The sequence below is a fragment of the Amblyomma maculatum genome, chromosome 9 (assembly GCF_055883805.1).
Source record: "Amblyomma maculatum isolate TAMU_Amacu chromosome 9, ASM5588380v1, whole genome shotgun sequence".
In the NCBI taxonomy this organism is placed as follows: Eukaryota; Metazoa; Arthropoda; class Arachnida; order Ixodida; family Ixodidae; genus Amblyomma; species Amblyomma maculatum.
Window position 1 is genome coordinate 25834763 of NC_139352.1, and position 14857 is coordinate 25849619.

General features: G+C 47.0%; 1 protein-coding gene across 1 annotated transcript; it reads right to left on the minus strand.

Annotated features, from left to right (window-relative positions):
• Positions 1-1132: 1132 nt before the first annotated feature.
• LOC146178606 (ubiquitin-conjugating enzyme E2 N) lies at positions 1133-14857 on the minus strand. The gene is made up of 5 exons (XM_084578405.1): positions 14710-14857; positions 14079-14180; positions 13190-13334; positions 7637-7777; positions 1133-2165 (listed from the first exon to the last, which is right to left on the minus strand). Exons 1-5 carry the CDS (start codon positions 14737-14739, stop codon positions 2128-2130), a joined length of 456 nt encoding a protein of 151 aa, XP_084434531.1. The 5' UTR covers positions 14740-14857; the 3' UTR covers positions 1133-2127.

Consider the following 14857-nt stretch of genomic DNA (forward strand, 5'->3'; position numbering starts at 1 on the left):
GGTGCGACATGTAAGGCTGGCTGCCTAAAATTGAAATTTGTGCTGCGCCCTCCGTCCCATCTTCGTTCTTCAAAGAACGCTGCAGGCCGCCAAATTTGTACTTTAGAGAAGATTCAATAGCCGCACCACGCCTTTAAGAAAATCGCGTGAATGATAAACCAAACAGTATTAACAAAAAATAAAATGACGCGGACAAGCTCGGAAGCTGTATCAGTTGGCGAGAAAAAAAAAACTACTCCAACCTTTTCTATTTCGTGTCCTTCATCAGCCTCTAGCGCCACCCAGGGACGGCGCCAGGAAATTCATAGTGGAGTCAGTGGAGTGGCCAAATGCGGAAGGGGACTGGCTATCCATGATGCATTATGGCATTATTTTTTACAAAGATGAAAAATGACATGCCGCGGCGAGAGCTAGGGCCACATTCTCAGGAGACCATTTTTTGTCCGGTACAGCACTACACTGTAAAAGCACTCGGCAAATTCTTAGGATGATACCATTACCCTTTGCTTCCCATTAGCACCTTCACTGGTGGCGCCCTTGCACAGCATAAGCCCTTTGTCATAGGCACAAGAGCAGCGAGTACAGGCTTGCGGCGTTGCTTGTCAGTCTTCAAGGTCACGAAGGTCACGAAATACAAAAAGTAAATGCGCTGGAATAGTTTAATTTACAGGCTAGAAAGTCGACATTCCGACCACTAAATCTTTTGGTCATGTTTGATTCATGATGGTACATAAAGCATGCCTTTTTAAGCACGAGTGCTTCCTAATATATAAAAATTTCAGTAGATAGCGCTACATGTTAACCTACTCACCTACTTTCTCAGTCCTGCTGAAAAAATATGCACTTCATGTTCAATAACAAAACAACCAACATCAAAAATGCAGCGCTGTGGTCAGGAGTAGTCATTTCATTACAAAGTTCTGCAGAGATCAATGCACCTCTAGTCGTGTTGGAGAGTCCAAATTATCACTTTCCAATTGTCATTCAACTGCACCCCACAACACACAGCTATAGCCCATAGTCTGAGCTTACCGAATATCCTTAGCAGATGAAAGCTTCCACTACACTAAAAGCACGAACAATGTACTTCACATATTAAACAAATAGTACACAATCAACCGCCAAGTCACAATTTCGATTCTTAAAAAGAAAAAAAAATTTATTTTCAGACTTTGTACACGACCTTAGAAAGGAAGAAAAGAAATCCATTGTTTTCCTAAGTGCACGTTTCATGTATAGCAGGCCCCCAGGGGGGGATATACCGCAAAATAAGAAACAAAACGCAACGCTTAGCAAAACCCAACTGCACACGTCCGTACACTGTTGTCGTCATCCAAAGAAGCGGTGGGCGTCTTGTCTTTTCTCTTCTCTCAACTCTGAACCAAAAAACACAAGGTGGAGAAAAAGGTAAATCCGCAGGAGGAGCAGGGACAAGCAGGAGGACATGCAGGAAAGCAAGGTAAGGGTCGCAAGTCACTGCTTCAAATCATCGTCAGAGAGTGAATGGCGTTCTCATAACGACAGACCACCCTTGAGTGATTTGAAAAAATTGAGAGGAACTTAACATGAAAGAGGAGAGGGTGGGAGAGGGGAGAAAAGAACTAATTATTTACAAGGCCAACACTGCACAAAGATAGTATTACTGACAATTCACCCATGACACCGGTAAATGAAAAAGAGGGGTGCGCAGAAAGGCAAGTGTGGCATGTCAAGCACAAGATTTTTAAAAGATCCAAAAAGCTCGGTGGAGAGAGATAGGAAGAAAAGAAGTCTTCAGAAGCAAACACGCAGCACGCGCACGCACCAATCTTGCACCAGGTTCTTCCTCCTTGAGTCCCGCCAGCCCCCACAAGCTATGGATGATGAAAACACGGCGAAAAAAAAAAAAAAAGTAAAAACACAATCACGGTGGCAGAGACATGGCAGCATCCGTGCCGCCGTGCTTGGGCCACACATCATCTGCGGTGCTTGTGTCCTCTTCTTCTTCCTCCTCCATTTGTGTACCTAGTACCATGAGTTGCTGTATGTCTGCCTCTTATTTTCACTCCCCTTTAAGAAGAAGAAAAAAAAAACACCTTCAAAGCATGACGACGCCACCAACAGTGCTAGACCTCCACTTGCTATGCCTCAGCCATTCATCGCATATAGCCTTGTCCATTCTCTCGCTGCAATGAAAAGAGGTCAAGGGGCGGGGAACAATAAAAAGAAAAACAAGAACAGCTGTCACAAACATTAAACACAATACCAAACAGTCCTATCTATACCAGAGTCCATAATTATCGTATTTATTCGAATGTAACGCGAGGGGCGACTTTGCGTATTTCCCAAAATAAAATAAAAATAAAACCATGAATGCAACATGAGATAAGCGCTTGAAAAAGTACCCTTAATAGACGATGTAACCCTTTCAGTATCATCAAAAATGCTCATTCGTCGCCGGAGTCTGAATTCTCGAAAATCGAGTCTTCCTTTTCACTCTCGTCCTCCCAGACAATGTCATAGGAAGCCTTTGCAGTCGCGCTCACATTTAAAAATCGCCTCCCGCTGTATCCGCCACCCACGTATGGTAAGTTAGTTATCGTCCAACCGTCGAGCAGCGGCAGAATTTCCGATTTCTTCTGCTATCAGAATAGCTTCTTCGAAGCGAGCATTTTACTGTGCATGGCACGTAGCCATTGGGCGAAATGAGATTACAGCAGAAGTAATCGCACTAATCCACTGCGAAAGACGCGACAAGCGCATGATAAAGGCAACAGCGCGATTCTGAGCGTCCGAGCCAAGAGCGCAACAACGTTTTGACTTTGGATGAATTGGAATTTGTTGATCTGGCTTCCATGGTACGCTTGTTGCGAACACATCACAAAATTGCGGAGATTGAAACCGAGTGGCGGCAGATTCAATACGGCTGTACCCTGGCACAGATTTAGACCAACCAGATCACAGGATTCGATTATAATGCGAGGGAAGACTTTGAGAGCCAATAATCACGAAAGAAAAAACTCGCGTTACATTCGAGCAAATACGGTTATAACTTGAGCTACCCAAACCACAAAACCAAGTGAACTTCCGTGCCACGTTTAAAAGCCCATGGAAAACGCATAGGTGCTGGAGGCTCAGTCAACTCGTAGGTTCAGGTAATTGCTACCCCCAGGGATAAAAACAAACTGTGAAATCAGGCAAACATGGCATCATGACTCGTAACGAAAAACACCGTCAGGTCAACTGGAATACTAGTTCCCTAAAAGCAACAAACAAGCAAGCCCTGCACACATCAAGCAATCACAGACTATGAGCATATATATGCTGAAGCACGGCCAGTCTCGAGGCATGTGCGCGCATGCTTTGTTCGGCCTCCGCATTCGCTCGGAGAACAAGGAAACTTTTTCTCACTACCTAGTGCCACAGCTTGTTGTGTGAAGGCGCTGCAGACCTACCCAGGCCTGCCATACGCGCTGCCATCATAGCACCCGTAGTGCATTGAATTTCAGCCACACGCAAGGCGGCAGCAAGCGCTTTAATTTTTTTCGTGCTCGGAGAACAAGGAAACTTTTTCTCACTGCCTAGTGCCACAGCTTGTTGTGTGAAGGCGCTGCAGACCTACCCAGGCCTGCCATCCGAGCTGCCATCGTAGCACCCGTAGTGCATTGAATTTCAGCCACACGCAAGGCGGCAGCAAGCGCTTTTTAATTTTTTTCGTGCTGTAGGAGAGCTAGGTGAGTACATAGCAAAACAATCGCTGTCATTGGCCGCCTACACTCTGCTTGTCACGACCAGTAATTGGCGTGATCCAAAGTTCAAACTTCTCGAGACGCAAAACAGAAGTGAACTTTGTTATCCTAAGCCAGAGCTGTTGGCTCTTTTGGACGGAGTTGTGAATTTCTTTGAACCTAGACAAATAATCTTGAGGTGCTTAAGACAATAATCGAGCCGGAGCATTCATGGTCAGCTCTGCTCAGGTGCCCAAAAGGACAACCATGCTAAAAGGTCAGCCTGCTTAACTGCTGAGAAATTCGTAAGGATAGTCCTTGCTAATTACACGAAAGCAGTCACTGACAAAAATGAGACGTCATCTGTGTTCACAAGCCTTCGAAGAAGCATTTGTAGGTCTAATGAGCTAGTTACTCCTGCTTGTGTGATAGGTTCTGTAGCAAAATATTTGCGTCAAAAAAAAAGGTGTTTCATCAATCGCAGCTTTTTCTTTTCATGTGAAAGTCGCAAATCAATAACTTAATAAGTGTGTTAAGCATTTAAGAGTGTTAATGTTCAAATGGTGTTTCGTAACTTACATCATATTAAACAAACTGGCATACAGTGCCAGGCTTCGTTGATGTGCATTATTGCGATAAATTTTGTTGCTGTTGATCTTCGTTTAGTTCGGAACCTTTACCATGTAGCGATGCGCAGCTACAACCTGCCATAGCGCTTACTGCTGGGGAATCTGATCCCGACATACAAGCGCACACGCACGCACTCATCCCACTTACTGTGAAACATTGACAGGTATTGCACTTTGGTTCTTCAGTTAAAGAGACTGAAAAGTTAAACTCGCCAGAAATGTGTTGTAGGGTGGTTGTGCTCTCATTTCGCAGCTTGCCAATGCAGCATCTCGTAGTGGGTTGATTTCCTGATAGAAGGTCAAGGATGAAAAATTTTCTGCTTGTCTGCTCTCGCATGGCGGGCAATGGTGACGAGCCCAAAAACCCTTCAGACTCAATGATGCAGCACCCGCGCGAATGCATTCCGGAGTGCGGGCGGCGGCTGTGCAGGGTCAGGGCTGCAGCGCCCTCCTCCAAGCTGCAGTCGCAGGTGGCAACTACCCCCCCTATACAGGCCATAAGAAAAAAGCGTGCGTCCACCGCTGCATTTAGTCCGGCAGCGGCAGAAGTTAGCCTTGAGTCACAAAGAATGCCATTAGGCTCACTCTCTACAATGCAGTACAGACATAATAAGATCCACAAGTGAAATTACCGTATCCTCTCATACGTAACAGAGACGTGTGAGAAAGCTCACGTTCTGTTGCAGTGAGCTAATATAGTGACACACCTGACTAACTATTGATATTTGATTTCCTTCTTGGACATGCATACTTTGTTGCGAAAAAAAAAATGCATTCATTGCTTCTTTTTCATTATTTCAGCTCAAAAGGCAGTGCTGGTCCTGTGTGCTTGCTCGGTCCTTTGCCATGGCACCATTAAATTGTGAAAAATTTTGCATCAGCAACCTCAAAGCTTTCTGCTCCACTGAACAGCAAAGCACATACCACGTGACTGGCATCCAAAGACTTCAAATTGCTAGCATTGATTCAACACCACCTGTATGCAGTAGCTTTGCTTTCAACGTGCTGTAGAAATAATCATGCAGCCTGTTTTAACTTTTGCAACATTTTTTTCCCTGATTGGCTCAACATGCATACGCCAGCTGAGTTTCTCGAAAAGTTTTCGCAGGAAAACTTGTGATCACAGTTCTGGGGGCAAGAACTGCGTTTTAGACGCAAGATCTAAGCCCTCGTTTTTTGCCGCCGAACTTGATAAATGTTTCCGTGATGTGCAAAGTGGACGCCTCTATATGGTTTCTGCAAGTTCGCCGCTCATGCCTTGATTGTAAACGCCGCAAGGTCAGCCATCGCCATTCCGCCGGCCCCATGCAGCCTCTCCCTTGCCCATAAAGACCTTTCGACCGAGTAGGCATTGACCTCTACGGCCTGCTTCCCTACACTGCAGCCGGAAACTGCTGGGTCATTGTAGCGGTAGATCATCTCATCCGCTATGGCAAAACCGCCGCTTTACCTGCTGCTATGGCACGCGATGTTGCCGCCTTCATCTTACCATCCTTTGTCACGAAGCACCATGGGAACTGCTGAGCAACCGTGTTCATGTATTTTTATCTGTAGTGGTTTCATCCCTCCTGCAGCAATGTAACATCACTCACCGCGCTACTATGGCCTACCACCCGCAGACTAACGGCCTGACTGAAAGATTCCACCAAACCCTAGGCGACATGTTGTCAATGTGCGTGGCTGCCGACCATTCGAACTGGGACACATTGCTACCCTTCGTCACGTATGCAAACACTGCTACGCAGACCACTACGGGATTCTAGCCATTTTTCCTATTATATGGACGTGAGCCATCTTCACCACTCGACACCGTACTTCCTTACCGGCCTGATTCTTCTGAAGCCATCACCATGTCTGAAGCTTCTAGATACGCTGAGGAGTGCAAGAAGCTCGCCCATTCGTTCACGTCTTCCGACCAGGGCCGACAGAAAAATCGTTTTGACGCCACTCACGCCGCCGACAGCTTTCTTCCGCAAGCCCGTGTTTGGCTATATGTGCCTTCTACATCAACTGGCCTCTCCTCCAAGCTGATACTGAAATACCAAGGACCCTACCGCGTCCTTGAGCACACCTCACCCGTCAACTACATTGTTGAGCTCGTCACACCTTCGCCAGACCATGGGCGTGACACCGTCCATGTCTCTCGGTTAAAGTATACCCAGAAGTATTATTATCCCCTGAAGTTGCCAGGATGGCTCCCTCTTCGCCTGAGGTGTGATTGTAAAGAAGATGACCTGGCGCCAGCACGAGACTCGAGCGAGGACCTACAAGCGCCTACCTTGACCTAGCCCCAGCAAGCGAGCTCGCCCTATATTAAAGCTTGTTACACATGACACATGGGGAGTGATGGTGAGGCTGCATGCAGAAAATAAAGTGCCTTAGCAATTCGTGCTTTTGACAACCCTGCACTTCTATACCAAAAGGTAAGTTCTGCTTGAAAGTAACGTTTTCATTATATTTACAATAGCTGGCCTAAGAATCCTGATTCACACCTATTTAAATTTGCTTATAGCCCTCCAAAACATTTGTTCGAAATTCCCCCCCCCCCCCATAATTATCGTACCACCAAAACTTCGCACTAATTTTCCGCGAAGAAAAAGTGTTAGCATTACGCGAGTAAATACGGTATATATACAGGATGTCTGCAGACACTTAGTTGCCTAACAAACACAATTTTTCTTCCAAAACAAAGGTTTATGAAATGTAATGTCATATTCCAATCTGCAATTTGGAGCATGTTGTCTTATCTTACAAGCCATAAATTACCGAAGGCGCCAATTTCCATTGGTTGCAGGAAGCTTCCTGTGAAATTTGGCACCAAGCTGAACAGTTTTTTGGCCTGTGACGTCACATGGGCCAAGAGTGACATCTCGACACTGCTGATGACGTTTAGTACCCCTTTTTCTGGACAGACACTCACAGCAGTGCTTCATCACTAACGAGCCATAAAGGTCTTCAAAAATATGTTCCATTGAGGAATTTAGACACTGATCCTTCAAAACCAGAGTTACAAATCGTGGACCACATAAAACCTCCCCAGCAGGTTGCCCGGCCTAGCCCCACAATGCCTGGGGTGCACCTTGCATTTCAGTCGTCAATTTGGACTTCCTGACATTTTTACGGATTCAGGGCGACACTCCAGATTGCCAACGAGAACACAGTAGTGAGTTTTCACAATCAGAATCGCGCGTGCATTCATTACACGAGCGAATACACCATGTTGAGTGGGTGTGTGCGAGAAGTTTGAAAACTACGCCGGCCTACAAAGTGAAGGGTAGTAAAAGGAGCCGCAGCAGAGACCTGTTTTGATGGCTTCCGCTTCGTTGACCTTCCACTGCTCAGCCACATCATTCGCCAGCGGATCATCCGGATTTGGGGCACTCAGCAGAGCCTGGATGGACAGCAGCACCGTGCGGATCTGGAGCGCCGGACTCCATTTGTCTGAAAAGAAACGCACACGCACGCTTAAATGATTGCACGAAGCCCAAGCACAACCCTATTTAATGTGCACAGCTCGAAAAGTAAGGGAGCAGTGCAGACGCGGTTGTGAATGGCTCTGGAATTTCGACCACCCGGCGGTTCTTTAACGTGCACTAACATCGCACAGCACACGGACGCTTTACTTTTCGCCTCCATTGGAAAGCAGCCACTGCGGCCGGGATTCGATCCCGGCCCTAAACCCTGCACCCTGCAGCGAGGCTTCGTACCTTTGGAGGCACATATGTCAGTTCAAATCCCCATCGCATGACCTGCCCTGCCCTGCCCTAAACCCTGCACCACTGCAGCGAGGCTTCATACCTTTGGAGGCACATATGTCAGTTCAAATCCCCATCGCATGACTAGACAAGCAGATGCATGCAATTAGGCAGCGAAATGGAGTTGATATCAGGAACGCTGCGAGAAGAATAGTTTCATCATACTTTTGATACAACAGAAGAGAGATCTGGCGCCAATGGAGGTCCATTAGTAATGTTGAGGTCCTGCCACAGGAGTACTTGTGCATGCAGTTGTCCCGCTAGCCATTTTGGTGGCTCAACTAGGACGGTGTAGCAGTTGCTATGGCAACTTTGATGTGCGCGAGCCACGACGGGATATCCAGTGAAATCTTTTTTTGGCACCCACATTTCTGTCGCAGGAGTTTGGTTCAGCGGCGTAGTTACGGCTTTCACTTCAATAAAAGAAACATGCACTACCGCTGTACAGAATTCCACGAGCAATGTACCGTATCTTCTGATTGGCCAAGCAAACTGTGAGAACAGGGCCACGGTTGGCAGCACCTGCAATCAGCAGTGCTTCCGTCTACAGATACACAAGTACTTTGCTGTGAACACGCATGCATGAACATATTCATACAATGTTCTCACTGCATAGACAGTCTGATGTCCCAAAGCACACACACAGACCACGGACTGCATATGTTAGCGTTCAACTTCTCCCTTCCATCGCGAGAAGGAAACAGAGGTCTGCCGCCAGACGTGGGACATGGTTTATAGAGTTTAACGTCCCGACGCACCTCATGCTATGAGTAGCACCGCAGTGAAGGGCTCCAGATAATGATGTAAAAGCGCTCAAGACGCAATTACTTGAACATGCACCAAAAATCCTCACTAGGCGATGCGTCATGAGAGTCTGGCCAGCAAAACATGGTCTACCTTTTTCTGTACGTGCCTGTACATATCTGAGCCAGCAGCAACGACACAGTGCACGCAATGCTAATGGACACTTTGTGCCTACACTACTTTTTCACACAGTGCGCACCGAAGTTCTGTATTACTGCTCAGTGCACCTAGCAACAGAATGTCGCGACTGCACCCATCATTTCCTGCCAGGAACAAAGCGTCACATTATCAAGTCCGTATATAACCTTCTTACGCTACCTGTGACATCCAAGGTATTTGTTAGCCTAATCAGCAAACAAATATGAGGAAAATGAGGCAAGGGTGGCAATGGACAAGCGAGGCACTGGTGAACGCTCTCTATGGTAGTTTTGGTTTGTCTTGTGGGGTTTAATTAATGTCCCAAAGCGGATAAGGCCACGAGAGATGCCGTAGTAGAGGGCTACGAAAATTTCGACCAGCTGGAGTTCTTTAAGGCGCACTGACATCACACAGACACCCTGCTTTTTCGGCTCCATTGAAATGCGGCTCCAGGATTCGATCGCAGCACTCTTAGGCACAGCAGTCAAGCGCCCAGAACACTGCACACTGGGGTCTCAAATACAGATTAAACGGAGCATAAATATGTAACTAGAAGAGTTAAAAGCTACCACCGGTAGCTCAGTCGGTACAGCACCAGACGAATACCCCGCCAGTATGAGGCTATTTTTTTCTTTTACTTTCTAATCATTAATCTTCATGATTACATTATTCGAGATTGATGCAACAAAAAAAATCCCCAATAGTTTCCTTGGTGTTGGTGCCTGCCAGCTCCCTTTTTAATGCCAACTACAAGTGTCTTGAAGTAATTCCCGGAAAACTAAATGACACAATATTAACCGTGAAAAAGGTATGGGTGTCCAAAGCAGAGAGGTGAGTGATGTTGGTAGTGTCAACGCACACCCCTAACGCTGCATGCTTGTAATGAGCACCCACTCCGCTGCTTTGGTGTATTGGCTGGGGTGTATGTGAAGTAAATGGCAAGAATATCATTACAAACAGAACAGGGATATTTGTTACAGCAGACTGGAAGCCCAAAGAAATTATTCTGTTTTTTACACAATGTCCATTGCGAGTCGGCAGCCATGATTCTTCCCTTTTTACAATTCACCCGTTCGCTATATCTTTCCGGTGCACCCAACGTTCTTGTAAACCAAAGAGACACCTGTTAACAATACAGCAGCTCTAGATAATAAGATGTGTGAAAGAAACCCCATAGTAAGGACTACAAGAGGGATCAATCTGAAAGCTCAGGCTTATAGATGCTGCCATACAATGTGTCACATTGCTCGCTGCAGCACTCGGCTATTGAATCAGAGTACTCGAGTTCGAAGCCAATTGTGGTTGCCACACTTCAATGGAGGAAGAGCGCAAAGGCATCTGTGTGCTGTGCGATGTCAGTGAACATTAACCCTTTGCGGTCCGTAACTTTTATGCCTTTTCTCAGTGCTGCGGAAGAAAACGATGACTATGCAAAAACTCTTTGGGAAATATTTATTGTTGACCTTTCCGTGGATGGCCAAGACCCTCAACGATACTTTGGCAGTGAGTGGAGCCGCTCGAAGCATTCCCCTGGGTGCAGCCCAGGTTTAGTGGAGCCGCTCGAAGCATTCCCCTGGGTGCAGCCCAGGTTTTTGACTGCACGTTTGGCAAAAAAAAACACCGCTTCATTCATGGCTCCTTTTGGTTTCCCGGTCACTGCAAACCGTGCACTCTTTGCTGCTTCATCCAGGGAGCTTGTATATGAAGTGAGGCTTGCCATTAATCCTTTCCTCGGTGTCCATATGTGTCGATTGGCTCCGCCTTTTAGCTCGGGCCCTCATCATCGACCAAGCAGCTCGATGAGCTTCCGGTGGTATTGCAGGTGTCCCTGCTCCCTCAGGCCGTCTGAGCCGCTGAGTCTCAATAAAATAGAACTGTTTACAATAGAAACTTTCAGAAGCCAGAAAACTAGCTTCCGCCCCCACTTTATGCTCTTGCGGGTAAATGCATAGCTGGCACAATAGTGGTTACCCCCGTCAACTGAACCCATGCTCTGAGTGTAGTCGCAGATCACCACAGGCTTCTGCATGACGACTTTCTTTCCGCCTGCTTGCGTGCGCGTCTTTGACATATTGTGGGCAGAACAAAGCATCGTTATGTGACGCTTGTCCAGCCAGGCAAGCGCCATATATGCATCTCCTTGCCTATCAGCTGCCATTTCACCTTTTTTTTTAGCTTTTCTTGAGCTGCGGTGCAACTGCTTCCAGTCTGTCATTACCGTACCCGTTAGCAGCACTCGCTTTTCAAGCAATTGTTCTGCAAATAGTGGGGAAGTGTACAATCGGTCCGTGTAAATATGGTAGCCACTTCCCGGTGTAGCCAGCTGCAATTTATCGAACAAGTTGAGAACAATTATACATGTGAAGGGGAGCTCTGGACGACAGAGACTGTCAGTTGTTGTGTTTTGCTGCCGTAATAAGGCTTAAATGCTGAAATGTATCTATTTTTGACAATCAGCCAGGGCATCGATGCACATGCTCTGTTTTGTTGGTTTCTGAGGATTGCATCATTCAAACGAAATTCGTCCTTTGAAACCACCGGTCTTTCATTCATGCAAATTTTTGGTCTGGCTTTGAAATGCTCTCTGCATTTTGCGTCGGTGTAGCGCACAACGTCCCTTACGTTGCTTCCACAAATCGGTCTGTCTGTGGAGAGATCCGGGCATGGCGAAACATGAAGCATCCAGAAGATCTGCAGAAACTGCTTCTGCTTGAAGACGTGCGGAAAAAAATTTCTTGATTTCTGGCTTGGGATTTAAAGCCATGTTGATTATGACACATAAAAATGCTTTGAATTCCTCTAAGAACACATCTTCCCAGCCTTTCCAAATTGAGTTCTGTGGAAGTACTCCAGCAGATGAGATTTTTTCACGAGCATAACGATTGGTCCCGCACACAATATCACCATCACGATATCAGTTTGTCAGTGAAAAAAAGCTGAAAGTAGTCCAGCTCCCAGCTCAAGCTGCGTGAGCTTACTTGAGATCCCAGGTTCGAGACGGAGAAAGGAATAGGTGAGAAATCTAGCCAATTATTTGTGTATGCTCTCCAGACTGGTGTACTCTGTCGACTCTGTCGCGTGTCCCCAAAACGTCACCAGCGCCGTCACCGCCGCAGCTTGATACTGTGGCATCACTGTCTTCATCATCTGATGGAGGAATGTAGTCTTCTGCACTGAAGTCATCATCAATCTCGTAGAAAGTTTGGCTATTTTTGCCGTAGAAAACACTCAACGAGAATGCGGCCATGCTGTGCTTTGTGAGGCATGTAAACACAATAGAACGCTCAGACGCTCGCTCATTCCAAACCTTCAAAACACATATCTGCTGCCCTCCAGTTCAAAACACAAACACAAGAATAAAGAATAGTTCACTCAATGTCTAAGAGATGGCGCATGCTGCATAACAAGAAAAAACATGCGTAATTCAATCTTGAAAAAGCTTGTCGGGCATGCCCGACACCAGACTGCTACGGACGTGTCGGATTGTCACTCAGGGCCCGACTAAGAACCACAAGGGGTTAAATATCCCCAGGTGGTCTATGTTATTCCGAAACCCTTCACTAGGCCAACTCCTCTTCCCTGCCACCTCAGTCCCTTCCCTTACTGCATGGTGTCCACCGAGAAATGTGACAGATACTGTCCCTTTCCATTCCTATCCACCCACCAGTTTACCATGGAGCAGGTCACTGTTAAAACGGTGAAAAAGTTTGTCCCTTTCCCTCAAAACTAACAGCTTTAACCCACCGCAGTCGTGCAGTGGTTAAGATAACCGACTACTGTGCCAGAGTGCCCGGGTTCGAACCCGACCACCAGCGGCTGTGTTTTGATGGAGGCGCGTCCGTGTGCTGTGCTATGTCAGTGACACATTAAAAATCCCCAGGAGATGGAAATTACTCCCTAGCCCTCCACTACGGCACCTCCTTCCCTCTATGCACTTTCCCTCCCACCTTCCTCCCTTCCCTTAAAGCATGGTTTAGGTGTCCACAGAGACAAGTGTGACAGATACTGTGCCTTTCCCTTCCAGTGAACCAATTATTTTTATTACTTCTCAAGCTGGCTAGACAGCAAAGAATCACACTGAACCACCACACGTAAAGCCATAAAGCGGTGAATGGAACTTTCCAGAGCCGTCTGGATATGTGAAAGATGTGCGCACCTTTGAGGATGTCCAGGCATATGCGACCCAGCTTGTCAATGTTGGGGTGGTAGATCTTGGTCATGAAGCGCACTTTGGGGGCCAGCATGGGGTATTCTTCAGGAAGGAACAGCTCCAATTTGAACACGCCGCCTTCAAACGGCGACTGCAGAGAGAAAAACACAGTGTCAGTGACAGGAAAACCCGGCATGTCAATGTGTCAGAACAACACAGCATTTTAAACGTGCGCATACCTTTTGGACTAATTTGAGCAGAAAGCAACATGCCACAAAGAAAACACTGCCCTTCCAAAGATACAATTCAACGAATTTCTTCTGAAAGAGTACACCTGGCCAAAAAGAAAGGCAAAAGTTTCTTGCAATGCACTAGGCAAAGGCAGATACTTGATTACAGCACCTGATAGCACCACTAGCCATGAATAGTGACAAACACAGCTCAGAAAAGCACACAGGACGTACTGAATACCACCAGTACTCTCGAGTTATGGCAGTCCATTCGTCGACGAACACGATCGCGGGTTAACTTGAGCGACAAGATAACAAGAGAGTAGCGTCAGGCGAGCATCGATCCTTTCCAGGAGGGCGCGCACACAGATCTGCAAGCTCCTTCTCAAGTGTCTGCAAGTGCCAATCTATCCATGCCATAAGAATCTAAGAAATGTTATTTGCCGGCTATACAAATCAATAAATTGAATGAAAAGTTGCAAAAATAAAAACTCGACGAAAGCTTTTTCAACCGCTAGGCGCAAGCAAACTCCTGGGGTGGCCTGGTGTATCACACTGACCTTACGCTGATCGCTAGCGTTTCCTGTACACCCCCAGTATCGCCCCAAAGAAAAGAATGCAGACGCTTAGAGGTCAAGGTTTCGTAAAGAAGCCGGTGCACTTACCCCTTCGGGACCGGTTACAATGACGTGAAAGTACCTCGCGTTGCTTTCGTCTGGAACTGCACTAATACCCGGCACAGGTTCAGCCATGAGGCGCTGCGTTTCCTGAAAGACAGACAATCGTAGCTGGGTCAGCACCCCAATCGGATCGGGATCGACCGCAGAACGCCGAAACAAAACTAACACACAGGAACGCTGGAGAAAAAATATCGCGAGCCAGTTCTGCGCGCACAAAGTGCACGAAATCAACGCGAGACACGAGAACTTTGCGCGGGTCCCACTTTCCGTGTCGGCAGCCGAAGAACTTACTCGAATCGAATAATTGCACTCCGCCCATGACGGCTACTGGGCAAGGTGCTTTCGGCTCGCTAAGTGCGGCGGCTGCGCTTCCGTAAGCTAGAAATTATGTTCAAAATTATTTGAAACGAAGTTCAATTTAACTGTTCCACTAGGTCGCGGCTACGCTGCCGTTTTCTAGAGGCCCGAGTGAGCAAAAGCCGGCTATCCCCGCAGTCAGGCCTAATGTCAACGTCATACTGGTAGGGTCCCATGGCAGCGAGCACCGGCGATGAGCGAAGCGTTGTTCGATCACAGAGCAATGTCCCCGCTCCGGAATGAATGCGAGCTTATTTACCTTGATTATTCTCCTCGGTAATGCAGACATTGTGCAGAATTACTACGATTATATTATCCAAGGAGCGAACAAAGAAGCACAGCGCCTAGCACTCTCATACGGCGAACATCACCGCTTTGCTGTAGCCCATAAACCGCATCAACGTACT

Bases quoted from the DNA above. Each gene is read 5' to 3' on its own strand.
- LOC146178606 (XM_084578405.1), bottom strand. From the start codon at position 14,739: ATGTCTGCATTACCGAGGAGAATAATCAAG. The intron at 13,335-14,078 runs GTAAGTGCACCG...TTCTCTCTGCAG, and splicing joins TTGTAACCGGTCCCGAAGGG to TCGCCGTTTGAAGGCGGCGT. The intron at 7,778-13,189 runs GTGCGCACATCT...GTTTCTTTTCAG, and splicing joins ATGCCTGGACATCCTCAAAG to ACAAATGGAGTCCGGCGCTC.